The 17568-nt window shown below is 37.3% G+C and overlaps 2 protein-coding genes across 3 annotated transcripts in view; one reads left to right on the top strand and one right to left on the bottom strand.

Moving 5' to 3' along the window:
- The first annotated feature begins 283 nt into the window (after positions 1-283).
- Positions 284-9977, top strand: LOC149710032 (uncharacterized). Of its 2 annotated transcripts, none has more exons than XM_089855997.1 (2): positions 284-621; positions 7972-9977. In XM_089855997.1, exon 2 carries the CDS (start codon positions 8065-8067, stop codon positions 8905-8907), a length of 843 nt encoding a protein of 280 aa, XP_089712123.1. In that variant the 5' UTR covers positions 284-621; positions 7972-8064; the 3' UTR covers positions 8908-9977. The 2 variants fall into 2 exon arrangements, with proteins under 2 accessions (XP_089712123.1, XP_089712122.1); XM_089855996.1 differs by lacking the exon at positions 284-621 and adding an exon at positions 1519-1618.
- A 2446-nt stretch (positions 9978-12423) lies between these two features.
- Positions 12424-17568, bottom strand: part of LOC149710022 (uncharacterized) — a 43375-nt gene continuing 38230 nt past the window's right edge. The window contains exon 3 of the mRNA XM_089858669.1: positions 12424-17202. Within this exon, the coding sequence (XP_089714795.1) occupies positions 12648-17202 (4555 nt within the window). The 3' untranslated portion in view covers positions 12424-12647. The remainder of the gene's footprint in view (positions 17203-17568) is intronic.

The following is a 17568-nucleotide window of genomic DNA, read 5'->3' as shown; positions in this document are numbered from 1 at the left end:
TACATAAAGCTAATAGGAAACATTGAGCACCCATTTTCTCAAAGTATCTACGCCGATTTTGAGGGAAGATTTAGCTACAGAAAAGCCCGGCCCACAAAACCTCATAGAAAATAACATGGGAGACATGGAGACACATTGATTTATTAGTAGAATCTCGATAGCTTACACAAAAAGCAATTATGCTCCATGGCATAATTAACTATGTTACGTCAGTAACTAACATGGCTATCGATTACCTGCGCCTGGCACGTGAGTCGTTCTCGAGTCATTTCTTTGTGCACGAGGCAGTTTAAGGGCTCGGACGCTTGCCATCAAATGCCTTAAAACGGATATACGTTTAAGGTGCTTTCTATTTGTATAGTGTTTGACCCCTCTAATCTTAACCAACTGTTGCCTGAACCTATAGCGTATCCATGGTTACTAAACGCTACTAAAACGTGGTACCGGCGATCACGAAACGTACCGAAGTCAGGCGACCTCGAGCGGCCGTTATCAAATAGGACAGTTTAAGTTAGTCATAGTTCGACTGTCGAATGGTTTGAATGTCGGGACAAGATACAGCAGTCACCGGACTCAACAATACACCAGAACGGTAATCGCAAGTTCACTACACGTCTCCATGTAAGTATTTGACGCAATTGAATTTTTAAGTATAATTATTTGCATGTAGCATGTAACACATTCGGTTCGAGTCCCTTGGCACCCTTGAACGCACTAACCGTTCAGGATATACAGTAGAGGAGTCGACACTTTAGCCTTTACCAATACATAAGGGAATATCTCGCTTTTAATCTTTACTATTCATTTACGGTTTTTATCCATTGGGTGATTACATTCTGTATAAGACATATCATTATTGGTTGGAAATGTCGTCCAATTTACTGTATATCCTCTATGGAGGCGGAAAGTGGTATTTAGACAAAGGTAATTTCCACGACGTGCCACCGGAAGTACCTTCAAAATATTTAACGATAACTGAATACAACAATTGTCTACTCCTTTACTGTATATCCTCTAGGCTTCTAAATAACGAAATTTACAAGAAAACAAAAGGTTATGTTTCAGCACCGCCCACTATAAGTAATTTTACCAATAATTCAACTTGGGTTTTCTATGGGTTAGGGAGTTCAATTTATTTCAAGTTTGTAATATTATCTGCTACAAAATAAATAATATCTATGGTTTTAACTACGTACATTAGGAATGGGTACTTGATGACTAACTTTAACTTCACTATAAGACAATTTCAAGAAAAAAAACCTCTCAAATATTTGACTTTCGAAATTGATCTTTTAACAAATAATAAAAGAAAAAAAAATATTTATTTTGAAATCAAATTTAGAAAACAAGTGTTCACCAAATTTAGTTTGAAAGACACTCGAAAATGTTTCCCTAAATTAATCTATTGATTTATAAACTCAGTATTAGAATTAGATAAATTTAATTGAAGTTAAAAATAAATAAAGCTAGGCTTAATGGCTAAGGGTCCGCGGACCCAACCTTTAGGAACTCCCCAGGGGGATATGTTCCAATATTTTAGGTTTAAGCAATTTCCGCTATTGAGGCCCCTAAATAACCTTTTAGAAGACGTCAACAGACCACGTGGTACTAAAAAAAGGTTATGTGTGTTTGTAAATTTGATTCGGAAACCATTATAAATACAGTCAGCAAATGTCGTCCCGTCTATCAAGATTATAAATGAGGACAGGGCAAACAAGGAATAAATATCGATTTTGAATCAATATTCCAATAACAAGCGCTAGGGGTTTATCGCTAATGTTTAAAAACTTTTTTATATATATTTATGGTTTATTTATTTTTGGTTTTCGTTATGAGGAAAGTTTTAGAATCAATAATAAGTTTGTTTATTATAATCTCATTTGGATATGAAATTCAAATAAAGCGATATTTAACAGCGTAAGAAGTGTTAAGTCAAATTCATTAAAATTTCATTATATTGAAAATGTTAATATTATAATTGGAATTAAGATAAATCTAAATGAGCAATCAATTTTATTATTATTTTTTTTTGGTTTTTTTGAAACCCATTTCAAATATCCTTGACCTTTCAAAGAATTCCACGAAGTTTTATTTCATAACCCCTAACTTTTGAAGCCCATTTAAATTGCAAATCCTCTGACCTTAAAAGACCACTTTTAAATTGACCTTTTTGAAGAACTTTCTCAGTTCCTTGATCATTCAGATATTGTAGCCCATTTTCAAACACCCTTATCTTTGAAATAACATTTTCAAACCATGTAATATTTGAAGGCCTTTCTAAAATCGACGACTTATAAAACCGATTATCAATTCCCTTGACATTTGAAAAGTACTTTTAAATTGACCTTTATGAAGCCAATTTTTTAAATTTCTTGACCTTCTCGAAGCCCCTTTCGAAATACCGTGACCATTTTTGAAGCCCCTTTCGAAATTCTCTGACTTTTTTGAAGTCCCTTACGAAATACCCCGACCTTTTTGAATCCCGTTAACAAATTCTCTGACCTTTTCGAAGCCCCTTTCGAAATACCCTGACCTTTTTGAAGCCCCTTTCGAAATACCCTGACCTTTTTAAAGCCCCTTTCGAAATACCTTGACCTTTTTTGAAACCCCTTTCGAAATACCCTGACCTTTTTGAAGTCCCTTTCGAAATACCCTGACCTTTTCGAAGACCCTTTCGAAATACCCTGACCTTTTTGAAGCCCCTTTCGAAATACCCTGACCTTTTTAAGTCCCTTTCGAAATACCCTGAACTTTTTGAAGCCCCCTTTCGAACTACCCTGACCTTTTTAAAGCCCCATCCAATTTTTTAAATCCACGACTATTTTGAGTTCAAATTCTTGCCCTAACCTATATGTCGACCCTATATTGGCCATTATATTGAACCTGAACAGTCACTAGGAGTATATCACGTGTCACACTTCCGATATTAAAATGCAATCAAGGATTACTTTGCAACAAAGCAATTATACCAACCCAAAACAGACGCGGTAAATAATAAATTTCTATTTTACATTTATGCATTGCAAATAACGTTCTACTCATATGAAACACGTGAGCTTGACAAAATCGAAAAATATACCGCTCGGCGTATGATATAACATTAGGTTTCGTAAATGGTACACGGTTAAGTTGAAATATTTATTTTAATACCGTATCACGAGGCCGTTAGACTGGGCGTGAGTCAAGTTTAGTTCATTATAATTTAGAAAATGGCAAAGATGTGTCTTTTGTCTTGATCACGCGACTGTTGCGTTAGAAACAAACCTAACATGACCCAACTTCTTGTTATTTCATTTTCGGCCCTGGTATAAGTTTATGATCATAAGTTTAAACGTAAATAAAATGTACTCCAGCGTCATACCCACCATAGACCATTTCGATGTAACTAAGATGGAAAGACGCAGGGGTAAAACTTTGCCTTCCATCTCGCTTTGTGGCGCCTGCGCCGTAGTCTTTTTGTATCATGAGAGTGCCCATGTAGAGACGGCAATGTATAAACCGCCTTGTACGTCCCAATGCTGAGGGTTGCCTACCAACCTGTTTACGTCGAAAAGGCCTATTTCATATCCAATAATAGACCTTTACCACTTAAAAATAGGGGGTAGGCAACCCTCAGCATCGGGACATGGAAGGGGGTTGATACATTGCCATATCTGCGCATTCTCTGGACCGAAAAAGACCACAGCGCAGGCGCCAAAAAGCAAGTTGGAAGGCAAAGTTTTACCCTTGTGTTATTCTCTCTAAAGGCCTTTTCAAATGATAAAACCTTTGACTCAACTAGATGGGTCAAAGGGTCAAAGGCCTTTAGTTACATTGAAATGGTCTATTCCCCACTATGGTCTAAAGTAAAAACAAACACCTCTCCCAACATTATTTGAAAATATATTATTGGGCAAGGGAAACAAGGCATACTTATGACGATAAACGTATGATATCGACGAGTTTAATTAACCTTGAAAAGGTCGCAAACGTTTTGTCAACTCACGTGGCGGTAAATAACACGTGAATTCATTATTGACCCGAAAAACAAAAATTAAAAGTCGCTATCCACGTGAGATCATTTTGTCACGTTTAGGTCGCGCGATATTATAAAGAGACATTTTTGCTCAAAACATTACTGACAGTCATTTGCAACGGCAATTATTCTGTTTTCAAATGTCACGCGTATGCAAAACACGCCTATCTTATGATCCACAAATAGATTTTGTAGAAGGCGTCTAATGTTCTGATCCTAATGTAGCGTCGTGTCACAGTCACAGACAGCTTCAATCTTTACTAAGGGGATTGACAGCTAGACAAAGTTGTATGTTCCATATTTTAAAATGCATACGGATCTTACGATTTATACTTAGGTATACAGGGTGTTTCAAAAAGTGCAATTTTAAAAGTGAAGTGCAGTGGGTTCTGAGAAACCAATTTTGAGTCGAAAATGTAACTTCTATCGACATTTCGCCCTATTTGACACCGTTTACAAGTGTGTTTCATGGACGACCCCTTTAAGCAACAAACTGAAACACAATGGGGGTCATCTGTAAAACACTGAACAAACATAATTCGAGAACAGTGTCCCTTGGGGTCAAAATTTCATATAAATTACATTTTAGACTCAAAATTGACTTCCCAAAGAACATCCCCCTTAATTTCTTCCAGACGTTTCAGAAACACTCTGTATTCCGAGTGCTGGTTCATTATACGTTGCTAACGAGGTTGAATTAAGAAGGTGACCCTTGGGGTCAAAAGTCATAGAGACAAAATTGATTTCTCATAGAGCCCACAATAAACACCGTCAAAGCATTTCCTAATACAACGACAGGTTAATCGAGTTTTTCTCAATACAACAACTTGTACGTGGATACAATTAACGTCCATAAAGGCGTGAATAAACGGCGCAAAATTCGTTCAGTGTCAATAAACAACTTTAGGTGTCAACCAGTTATTTCCCATAATCTATCAAAAAGATCATATCGATTCCAAGAGAGAATGACACTAAAAAAACTCCCTAGAACACTCGGGCAGAACGTGCAAATGTAGCCAAATAAGTAGGGCTGGACTGTTAGGCCTTACAATGGGCACTGGGAGTCTGGGACATTAAACATTTATAAGAGAAAAATGCCTAAAATAGAAGAGTACAAGAGAGCGTGCACGGTTCCCACGATTGACGGACGGTCACTAAGTTACAGCTAGCCAAACTATAGTGATTTTCTGAAGCGTGTTCTACTATATTGTCAGAGATACAATGTGGAACGGATCAAACAAATAGCGACCTGCAGAGGCCACTTTTCCACACCTCTCTCTTATTCAGAATTCCTCGAAGAATGGCTTGATGTACCAATCGAAATCCCTGACCCATCCCTGACCTTTCAGGAAAAAAACTTCAAATCCCTGACATTTTCCCTTCAATTTTAAAAATCCCTGACTAATCCAGGTCCCTTACTAACCCAGAGCGATTTCTTCCATACACTCTTATTAAATTTGTGTTGGTCAGTTTGATCTCTCCCACATTATGCGCATAACCAGACTAAACTAGAGATTCCCAGGACTAACACGGGTATTTCACGTGCTAAGATTGTGGGAATCGTGGGAACTGTGGGAATGTCAACATCATAGAAAAAACAAAAAAATAAAAATCCGCTTCCATCTCCTTTTAAAGTATATTCAGACGGAACTTGACGGACATAGACTTGTACCATTAGATTGTGTGGATAGATAGGCTTAGGATAAGTGCGTCGAAGTTACGGTTATGTCATTGAAGAATGAACATTTGATAATTTAAAAATATTGGTAGACTTTGTAAGTATGAGATCTTGATATAATTCAATTAAAACCATGCATGAATCTAGATTTTTTCTTTCAAATAATAATTATAGTGGTAATATATTTAATTATCAAATAAAATACGCGCGGAGTAAATGAATATGTTGGATAAATTTGAATTCGTTTTGTGGTACTCGTTTAATTTTACTCATTTTGATAAAATTACCAAAATCAAAACGTTAAATTTGATTACGTAATACCTTTCAAGTTTGTGGCATACGTGAACAATTACACCCAGGCTTTTTTAAATTTCATTATCAATTAAACTTAAGTTGTAGAAGCACTCGAGAAATTTTAGACAAACTTCACCAAATTGAAGTAAAAGTATTTAGAGTTCTATCGACTCCTTCGTAGACCTTTTTTCCCATCAATTTCTTAAACTTTGATAAACGTGAAACCACAACTCCAAAATCGCGTTCATTTTGAGGTTCCATTTTCTATATGACTCTAATGATGATTTTAGAGTCATATAGAAAGAAGCCTTAGCAACAAGCACGTCTTTAAACAAACTTTGCAATCTTAAATTGTATTACCGGTGCACTAAGGCGAGGGGCCAACCACTTCTTGCCGTAATCGGTGTACACCCTATCTGTAATGTCTACGTAATCAGTCTATGAACCTGTTACAATCCGTAATCATTCGTTATCATTGTGTAACTGTAGACTTCACCTGCACTCAATTGTTACCGTACTCCTCGTAATCATTTCGTACTCAGTGTCATCATTAGTGCTAATGGTGTACCCATTATTCCACTCAATTATTACGTAATCAGTGTACAGGCAAATTCGTACTGGTTAGCCCCTCGCACAGTAATGTTGCATTACGCAACTACGAAATAATCGAATTCTTATAAAAAAAAAACCTTTTAAATGTCATGTTAAGTCTCGAGAAATCTGGGATTGCCCTTCCGTGAAATCATTAAATCAAAGAAGCTGTTGCGCAATGAAATCTTACTCGTGCATTAAAAGAAATAGGCTAAAAGGTCGACATTCTAAAAACGCATAGCAATTGAACTAATGCGGGTTTCCCTGGGTGGGTATTTCCCCGACCTCGAGTTTAAATCAATTCGAGCATTTAATCACAAAATGTCGGACATTTAACCGGCTTCAGTACTAAATACACCTGGGGTATTAGCTTCATGTGATTTTATGATCAAATGTCCGTCATGCAATCTAAGCTGAGGCACGTGGCGTAAAACGCGCGCGAAAACCAACCACCATTACCACCTTTACCACGGGGTTACCCTCATAGCAACGCGGGGCTTTTTCCGTCCTTGGACTTCAAGTACTTTCTTTGCAAGTAGAAAATCGTGTACAAAGTAAATTAGTAACGCCATAGTTTAGTGTAAGCGCTAGAAATCTTTAAGCTATTTCAACTGCGCAAGGATTCAGCTAAAAGGCTAAACTATTCACAGGTTGAATTCGAGTCAAACCGAATTGACCTACAGTCATCGCTAAGGTTTTATTAAAGTTTCTTTAAATAAAATACGTATGTGAAATAGATCAGTTGCGTTTTAGAATATATTTCGAAAGGTCAGTATCATTATATGATTTCGAAACGTATATTTAAATTTTTAAAATCAAAAACTATCATCATTATGAAGAAAAATCCTTACTCATTTAGAAAAGCCGGTTTTGAAAATTTTCGTCTCGTTTTACTTTTCAATCCACGCTAATGTATTTAAAATGACAAATCCTACCAAAAAAAGGGAGTTTTGAATAATTTTAAATATGGGCTAATGTCGTGTGACTGTAAAATGTGTCTCTATCGAAAACGTATTTCCATTCGGGAGATTAGATTTTTAACCTTTTTAACCTAGAAAATATGATAAAATCGAATTTTAGATAACATTTTGAAATTAGACTGTCTTTTGTCACGGTCATAGTAAGTCGTCAACTTGGTATAGTAGACAAACGCGCGAGAAATCAATGATTAACATATGACCAAACCAGAAATTACTGGCTATTTAGATCACGGGTCAACCTTAGGTGTGTCGTCATAGTTTAATCACGTAATCACATTTTGTCCCCAGAATTAAACGACAACGTTGTCAAACACCATACCCAAACTTTTAGAGTGTTGCACAAATAATGCAAATAAACTATTTACAAAATAACCCTAATAAATATTTATCCCTTTTCTATTTGACTCTTATAGGATTTTCGCAATCAGCCCATGGTTAGACGATACTAAACCTCCACCTTACCACCATAAATTACCATAAAGGTCCTCAACAAATACAAATACAAAATGACGGCCACGAAGGACACTAGCGCGTTAAACCCGGCTGTCATCCAACCGGAAGTTCACCAAAATCAAAATCAATTAAATCGTCACCCAAACAGTGTCAATACCGCATCAGAAGCTCAACAACAACATCAACTGTCATCAACAGTCAACAACAAAACCGGGGGACAACCCGGACAAGGAGAAAAATGCGTATTCCACCGAAACGACGATACACCCTACATGTACACAATCCCGAACCCGTATTACCGTCACAGCAATTGGATGAAATCTGGCGCGGAATTTGCTGGTATCATGATAGCGGGTCGTTGCATCCTAGCAATGGCTTTCTTCGGATTCGGTGTACTTTTAATGGGGATTGTCATGATCGTGGTGACAAATTGCTTCAAGAACCCTCACGCCAAAATTAATTACAACAATAGGGACAAAGACAAGAGTCCCGTGCTATTACTGGGACCAGTATTCCTGGGTATCGGTGGACTTATATTCATAATTTCGGTATTTTTCCTTATCTTGGCCATTAAGTCGGCGAAAAAAACATTAGTCGGCATCGCGGACGGTTCCGAAATCGCTACAGTTAACACCTTAGACGAGATCGGGGTACATGACGATGGACATAGTAGTTCTTCGCCGCCACCTTACTACGACGCGACTTATTTCCCACCACCCGAGGAACCATTCGGACGGGATTACGCAAGTAGTCCATTCCCATATTCGGCTAAACAACCCTACTCAACGACATACTCTGATGGACAGACAATAGCAATTTACTGCGGGCCATTAGCCCCAGCTTACCCGCCAAATACACCATCTGGAAGCTACTCAATTTCGAGTATTTTTAAATGACGTCCATCAGGAAGTAATTAGGAATTTAGGTGACATTCGAAATAAATTTATGAACTTAAAAAAGAATAAATTAACTATCATAAACAATACTGGACTGTTATGGCATATCAGTCATGGTTATGGTATAAATAACCTTAAGTGCAATTTGTAGTAAATTATTCGAGTAATTAAATTGCTCGTTAGAAAAACAAAATGATGTAGTTAATTAATGAATTAAATAATTAAGGATTGAAGTGAATTACGAAGGCTTAAGCGCGTTAATAAGCCAAATTAAAATTAATAGTAATTGTTTAAATTTAAATAAACAATTGAATCTTCGTTTTGAAAAAGTAAATTAAATACAATGATTGATTAAGGAACTTAATTACGAAGCTAATTAAAAAGGTTTAAAGCTCGGTTATAAGCCAAATTAAATTATAATTAATAATTATTGTTCAAAACTAAACGATTCAATTATGTGATATTTGCTCTGAATTAAAGCTTGTATCGTTAAGGATATAAGTTTAATATGGCACATTAATGACTAATCATTTTACTTAATTGTTACTGTTAAATAATCGAGCGTTTTGTGATATGAAGAAATATTAAATTAAATAGATTCACAAAATTATTAACTTAATTATAGTATAAAATATCCTAATTTTTGATATTGCAAGTTAAAATCAATAGTCATACATCGATTATAAATTATTATTTCACACATAAACATGACTGCATTAATTTCAAAGCCACCCTCTCAGTACAATAACTACCACAATAATGTTATTTAGATATTTATGATTATAATGGGTTATTTTTGAGTTGGAAAAACAAACCGTCAAAACGTAATTCAACTAAGGCTTGTTTATAATAATATTATTTGAAATATAATTAATTATATTTCAAATTGCTAAAATATTAAAAAAATGTTCAGTTGGAGAAAATAAACAAAAATCAAGAACTTTCGTAAGCACAAACACAAATAACTGAACGATATCGTACCATTACTAGACTAATTGTTTGTTATATAGCCAAACACATCAAGAATCTTGTTGAAATATCAAAATAAAGATATCTCTTATTATAATAAAGTGTTTAATTATTTTATAGATTAAATCAAACACCAACGTTTGATTTTCTAAACATATTAAAATGTAGGTCGAATAGTGTTTTCTAGAATAAGCATACTTTCAGATTGGCTTTCAGAGAAAACAGCGTTATCACAAAAGTGGAATATTCAAATTTGCGATTATCCACTTTAAGATTACCACCCAATGAGGTGATAATCCACTTTAAGATTACCCAATGAGGTGATATTCAAATTTGCGATTACCCAATGAGGTGATATTCGAATTGCGATTACCCAATGAAGTGATATTCAAATTTGCGATTACCCAATGAGGTGATATTCAAATTTGCGATTACCCAAGGGCCAATGAGTTGATATTCAAATTTGCGAGACCCCAATCAGGTGATATTCAAACTTAAGATTGCCCAATCAGGTGATATTCAAACTTAAGATTACCCAATCAGGTGATATTCAAACTTAAGATTACCCAATCAGGTGATATTCAAACTTAAGATTACCCAATCAGGTGAAATTCAAATTTGTGATTACCCAATGAGGTGATATTCAAAATATATCGTCTTCATTATGTGTCCTTTCCAAAGCCATCATAAAAACGCTCACAAAATGGCGATGGTAAGTTGTGCTTAACCAAAACGTATTTTTTAATGATTTTGGTTTAATAGTTGCTAGTGTCACGTGAAACACTGTTGCAACTTTATTATCTTCACGCGCTGTTAACGCGTGGTCGATATCGCGTTAAGCCTATTTCTAACAAAACCGCGCAAACGTCAAAATTGTCAAAACCTGTAAGTTCTCAAAATTACCGCAAAACTCCTAAAGCAAGTTCGTCAACCAATCAGAAGCCTCATTTTCACTTTGTCTTACGTCACTTCAACAGTGTAAAGGTACGTATTAGTTCTAGAAGACGGCAACCTGACCCCTCCATTGACCCTAACCCAAACCATCTCACCACACACAAATTGGGGGTCAGGTTGCAGCTGTCTTATCCCGCCCCCTTTGAGGCATTTTCAGATGTTCCTGACATAAGCATTCAAACAAAAATATCAAAAACGTTCCATTACCTTTCAAGATGAACGCAATTACTCGACCACCATGGTACAAGAGATTAGGCAAGTCCGTGGCAAGAAGTTGCGCTCCACCAGTAGCAGAGATATGCGTACGTAGACTAATTGGAATCCCAGTCCTGGCACTTTGGGGTTTGTACCGTTCCCTCAAATATACTGGTGAGCTTCTGTTTTGGTTGGCAATGGCGTATTTCTTCTACAAGTACAGCACCACCAATTATTCCGAAGGCGGGCTGTCAACAAACCAAGAATTGTTTTGCTTTAAATTAATCAAATGGGGCGTCATATTCTACGCCATAGGACTAGTATTGGAAATTGTATATTTTGTGGTTGAAATATTTAAGCAAATTCACTAAAACTAAGGCTTAGTTTTATTTTACAAATTAGGCTTAGCAATTTGTTTATGAATCAAAATTTAACTTGGCTGTCAAACAATAAATTAATCAAAACTTTTTTTAAATATAGTAAATTATTTTTACGTTAACTCTACAAGCAGGAAATTATAGAGGTGACGCATGGAATTGTTATATTTCGTGATGATTGTTATGAACCTGGTAGGAGCTAGCTTTTATCATATACTTTATAAACGAATTTTCATGGTTACAACGGCGTAGGGAATATTATAATTATTCTCTGTGTCACCTCTATATAAATTCCTGACCCTTTTCATACTAAGGTAAAGGTTATGGTTGAAGCGGATGGCTATCTTGACCAAAAGGGTCCTACGCGGAAGCTGGGACATATATTGAAGATTTTCCGGAACTATGACACTTATATTTATTTTTTCTAATCTACGAGGTTCAGTGACCAGCTTTCAAAGATTTTAGCCTAAAAAACTTTCACGAATTTGATCAATTTGAATATATTATCTACGTAATTATGGATTTGCAATAAATCGATATTCATTGCTAAATACGGAAAATACTTATTTCCCAACCAACCGGAACTAATCGAAATCATTCGAACATGATAAAGGTTTTCATTCGCAACTTCACAAATATATGAATAAATTCATTTATTGATTATGAAAACTATTAGGCATAAACAAATAAGCATTATATAATAGGCTACATAACTCATCATTAAATGGAATTATTTAATGCCTTAATTACCCAAATGTCCACAGAACAAACTAGATCCATTTAGCCTAAACGATTATAGCATGAAATGTTTGATAGACAGGCCTACACTTTCCTCTCCTAACCCTTTTTCCTCCATGGTTACAAGTACTTTTAAGTGTGCTAAAAAAGCCTCTGATATCGATTGAAATAAACCCTTAAAACTACGCCACCTATTTAACGAAGCTTAAATAATTAGTCAACATGATTAATAAACTAAACTTTATTTTATTCATAACTCACAACAATTTTTCAAAACCTTTCCGAAATTATAATTCTTTTTTTTTTGTCAAATATATTAAAACTATTTTGAAAATTCTATAAATATACACAAATAGGCGGCGATATTGCAATGGTTCTTTACCTTAGATAATACAGAAAAGGCGCGGCCATTTGACTTAATTAAAAACAACTTCTATTTTAAAGTTAAAACAACAAAACCAAAAGAAAAAAAGCATTACACTTTGGTTATTAACTAACTCAAACATGTTACATAAACTTTTCAACTAAAATTAACAAGAAAATTAAAGAACTAACAATTAAAACAAGGTTATGTACAGTTTCGCTCGAACTTGAGGGCGACTTAAGAATTCTAATGACATTGAGAAGGTCCGATTCTTTCGGGTTGAAATTTTCGTCGGTCCAACTTACGACTGTCGTGGGTTCACCAGTTGTTGTAGGTGGCTGTGTGGTTTGTGGCTTTTCCGTAGTTGTTGTAGTGGTAGTCGTCGTGGTAGTACTAGCTGCTCTGGCTGTATCTCGGAGTACTTTGAATGGATTCGGTGGAAAAAATCTACCAGGGAAGAACTGTCTTGCGTCTCGGCCACTTTCCGTATCTGTAGCATTTTGAATTTCCGCAAAGGTGCCATTCAGTTCTTCATCGCCTATTTCGACCATAAAACTACGATCGAACGCATCTCTGGACGAATTAGATCTCAGGTCGGAGATGTCTTTAGTGGTGTTGTATCCCTTGTCGGCCAATTCGCAAAGAACCTCAAAGAGATCAGGTACATTATCTTCGGCGGAAATGTTTAGGGAGCGGGCTAAATTGGAGTCGCTTCTGTTGTGAATAAACGTTGAATTTGAGTCCACGTCCGGGGATGATGGAAGGTCCCATAAACTCAGAGCGCGACCTTTCTTCACGATACCGCCATCCTCAGAGTCGTTTAGGCTTGAGGTGTTAAAGGCAACGAGGATATCTTCAAATTCAGTGATGTTAGAGGTATTTGAAGTTGTATCTAAGAAGTTGGTGAAGTTGGACGTACTGGGTTGTATTTCAAATTCTAAGAAGGTAGAGTTGGACAAGTTCAAGCTGGTATCCAATTGGGTGACGTTCGAGATGTTTGAAGTAGTTTCGAAGAAGTTGGTCAGATTTAAGCTGGTATCCAAGGCTTCAAATTCGGTGACGTTGGAGTTGTTGGACGCAACTTTAAAGAAGGTAGTCAAGTTGGAAGAGTTATTTAGCGTATTATCGAAGTCAATAAATACGTCGTTTTCAGAGATGGTGACGTTGGTTGAGTTTGATGTATCTTGAAAAAATTGAGTGTCATTTTGGCTAACGGCGAAAGACGTTAGGTTATCTTCATCCACTTCAAGTACAGGAATGGTGGGAGCGGTTGCATTAGAGTCAAACGGATCTTGAACCAAAATGTCAACGAATTCCCCGAGAGTGCCATTGCTTCCTTCATTTACTAAGGTATCATTAAGGGTACCATTGATCTCTTCCCGGAATGCGAAAGGTTTGAACCCATCCAACCGAAAGTTTCCGGGTTTTTGAGTGGCGCCTTCAGAATCGAATTCATCATCACGAGACTCCAGTTGTTCACCCGTGGTTGTGTTGGTGGTATTAGTGAGGAAATCTTTCAGACGGTCTTCCATATCGGCGCAAATAGTCTCGTTCTTGGTGCCAAGTACTTCATCTTCTGTCAAAAACTCGTCATCGTCGTTTCTGGTGCCAAGACCAAGTACTTCCTCTTCTGTCAAAAACTCATCACCATCGTCGTCCTCATCTCCATCCTCCGAATCGTATCCATCATCTTCCATTTTTCTCGAAGTTCTATTCTTCAATAAGTCAAGCAGGACGTCATCATTAGCAAGCTCGAGATTGGAGAAGAATGGGTAATATTCGGACAATGACTCGTTTAAGTTCGATATAAATTCCGACCAGGTTTCATTCTTCAGTTGTCTAGCGCCTCGTTCGGATAAAGAATCATTGATTTCTGTTAACAAGCCGTTGACTTCCGCGAGGAAGATACCAGACGCATTATTGTTATCTTCACCATCAAATCTCTTCATCGTTCTGTTGTTCAATATTTCAAGTAACACGTCATCATTGGAAATATTCATATCTGCGAAGGTTGGCGAATGTTTGGACAAAGATTCGTTTAAGTTCGTGATGATTTCGGACCAAGTTTCATTAGACAGTTGTCTGGCATCTCGATTGGGAATAGCTTCGTCTATTCTAGCTAGAAATCCACCAGTAGCATTCAGTAATTCTTCTAATCTGTCGTTACTATCCGAGCTGTTAGAGTTGCTATCCAGAAACGACGTTGAGTGTCTTGAACTTGCAATGCCTGAAGATTCATTTACACTTGCATCGGGAGCGTCAATTTCATCCAAAGTTGTGTTGGATAAAGCCCTATCATCTCTGGGTTCTTCGGAAAGGTTGACATCTTCTCCCAAATCAATGGATGTTAAATGGTCTTCGTAAAAACTAAGCAGAAAGTTGAATCTCTCCCTCATCTCTTCGCAGGACATTCTTTCGGGATCGACATCGTCTCCATCCAACTGATGTAACCTTCTGGCAGCATTTAATCGCGTGTTGTTGGTAGTTAAGGTGTCGTTAAGTCCATCTTCGTCAGAGCGACTAGTTAGAGACAAGTTCATCGTATCGACATGTCTAAGGAAGTCATCCCAGCCTTCACCGAATATTGAGGTGTTGAATAGACATCTTGCATCACGGTCGGTTGCGTTTTCTTCGTGTCTGAAGGCGGCTCTTACATCTTCCAAAATTGCCTTAGTCTTGTTGACGAATCCCCGAAAATCATCTCTAGCTTCAAGCCTATCAATTAGAGTGGCGTTATCCAGTCTCCCAAGTAATTCCTTGGTTCTATTGGCCACATCCTTGAAGGCGCTTTCAACTCCGTCTCTAGCTCTTCCGGTAAAGTTGCCAATAGAGTGAAGTACGGATTCCAAACTCCTGGAACCGTTTCTACGTCCGTCTTCAACTTCAGTATCATTACTTAGCTCCTCGAATTCGTCACCTACATCGATGTTCAGATCTTCATGGAAAGTTCTGGAGCCATTTAACCGGGAACTTGTGTTTGCCAATCTTTCATCCAGATTTGAAGAAGTATTTCCGGTGAAGTTACTAATAGAGTCCAATAAGGATTCCAAACTCCTGGAACCGTTTCTACGTCCGTCTTCAACTTCAGTATCATTATTTAGCTCCTCGAATTCGTCACCTACATCGATGTTCAGATCTTCATGGAAAGTTCTGGAGCCATTTAACCGGGAACTTGTGTTTGCCAATCTTTCATCCAGATTTGAAGAAGTATTTCCGGTGAAGTTACTAATAGAGTCCAATAAGGATTCCAAACTCCTGGAACCGTTTCTACGTCCGTCTTCAACTTCAGTACCATTACTTAGCTCCTCTAATTCGTCACCAACATCGATGTTCAGATCTTCATGAAAACTTCTGGAGCCATTTAACCGGGAACTTGTATTCCCCAATCTTTCATCCAGATTTGAAGAAGTATTTCCGGTGAAGTTACTAATGGAGTCCACTAAGGATTCCAAACTCCTGGAACCGTTTCTACGTCCGTCTTCAACTTCAGTCTCATTACTTAACTCTTCGAATTCGTCACCATCATCGATGTTCAGATCTTCGTGGAAACTTCTAGAGCCGTTTAACCGGGAACTTGTGTTGGCCAATCTTTCATCCAAATTTGAAGAAGTATTTCGGGACTCAACAGCCACATCGAAAGTTGATACGTTGAACCCTGGTATTCCTTCATTTGAGAAGTTGGTCACCGGAAACACGCCATTACGAGATGATAGGGTGTTGGAGACGTTGCCAAGGATGTCTTCTAAAGAATTGTTCAAAGCGGATCGGAAGTCAATAGCTGGATTTGTAAGGTTGAGTTGCGGAAATGTGGTAAAGTTTGCGAAGATGTCCAGTGGGTTGTCATCGGAAGAATTTATCAGAAAATTGGTTATGTTCGGAAATTGAAAATTCTTAAAACTTTCGCTGATATTCGAGAAAGTGTTGTTCAAGTCGATCATCATATTGGACATTCTTTCTTCAAGAGTGGATATGTTATTCGCCGCTAAGAATGCCTCTTCGGCGGATTTAAGATTATCCCTCCAATTTGCAAAGTCCCGAGTAGCATTCGCGAAAAATTCATTTGAAGACTCCACCGATTTGTTCCAGGCTTCAATAAAGTCAATGGAGGATTTTGTGAAGTTGAACTCTGGTACGTCTGGAACGGTTTCGTTGAAGGACATCAGAAAATTCCTGGTAGAGTTGGCGATTAATTCGTTGTAATGTTGCATGGCGACTTCCCAAGCTTCGTCAAAACTGGAGATATTTAGACACCTGGCACCTCTGTCCGATTTTGGAACATCATCGTATGAACCGTCATTAACATCCGAATCTGGCTGACTTTCTTCCCGGACCCTCTTCAACTCGTTGATAAGGTCCTCGGGTTCGTAATCTTCTAACCAGGAAAAGACACTTCTTCTAGGAAGTTGGCTGAGCACGGCTTCGATTTCCGGTAAGCTCATGTCTTCGATATTAGGGTACGCTTCGTGATAATTGATTCGACGGATTGCCGCGTTGAAGAATCCAAACATGCCTTGACATAGTCCGTTTCTAGAACCCATTACTTCATAAGTTGGGCAGTCGTCTTCATTGACGCGTCTCACGATGGTGCTGGCTAAGTAGTGAATGTTGGAGACTGCGGCCTTCATGCTTTCTTCAGTTCCGGTGCAATTACCGGTACGAAATGCCGCGGTTAAACAGTGATTCAAAGCGAAACGGGTGCTGAAAAGTTATCATATTCGCCTCAATAATGCTAATATACCTTTAATTCTAGTTAGTTTCGAGGCTTCAATTGGTTAAGTTACAGTACAACAATTTGTTTGTTGCATGATGGATTAGTAAAATTATGGTACAAATGATTACAAGAATGGTTTGAAACCGTTTACATGTTGAGGAAATTAAAAGGAACTTACAACAACTTAAGTCACAATTAACATCACGTTCAATTACAGTTGAACGTGGAAAATATTTTATCGTTGTCAATTAAGTTAATTAACTCGGTGTTAATTCTAGGCGTAATTACGTTTAAGATTAAGGTAACAACCCTAATCCCCAATTAGTTAATCTAACACTAGGCTTAAATAGATA

The sequence above is a fragment of the Phalangium opilio genome, unplaced genomic scaffold, assembly GCF_054372755.1.
Source record: "Phalangium opilio isolate 3A_F unplaced genomic scaffold, DU_Popi_V2 ptg000011l_1, whole genome shotgun sequence".
NCBI lineage: Eukaryota > Metazoa > Arthropoda > Arachnida > Opiliones > Phalangiidae > Phalangium > Phalangium opilio.
Note: the sequence above shows the minus strand (reverse complement) of the source record. Positions and strands in the feature narration are given on the sequence as shown.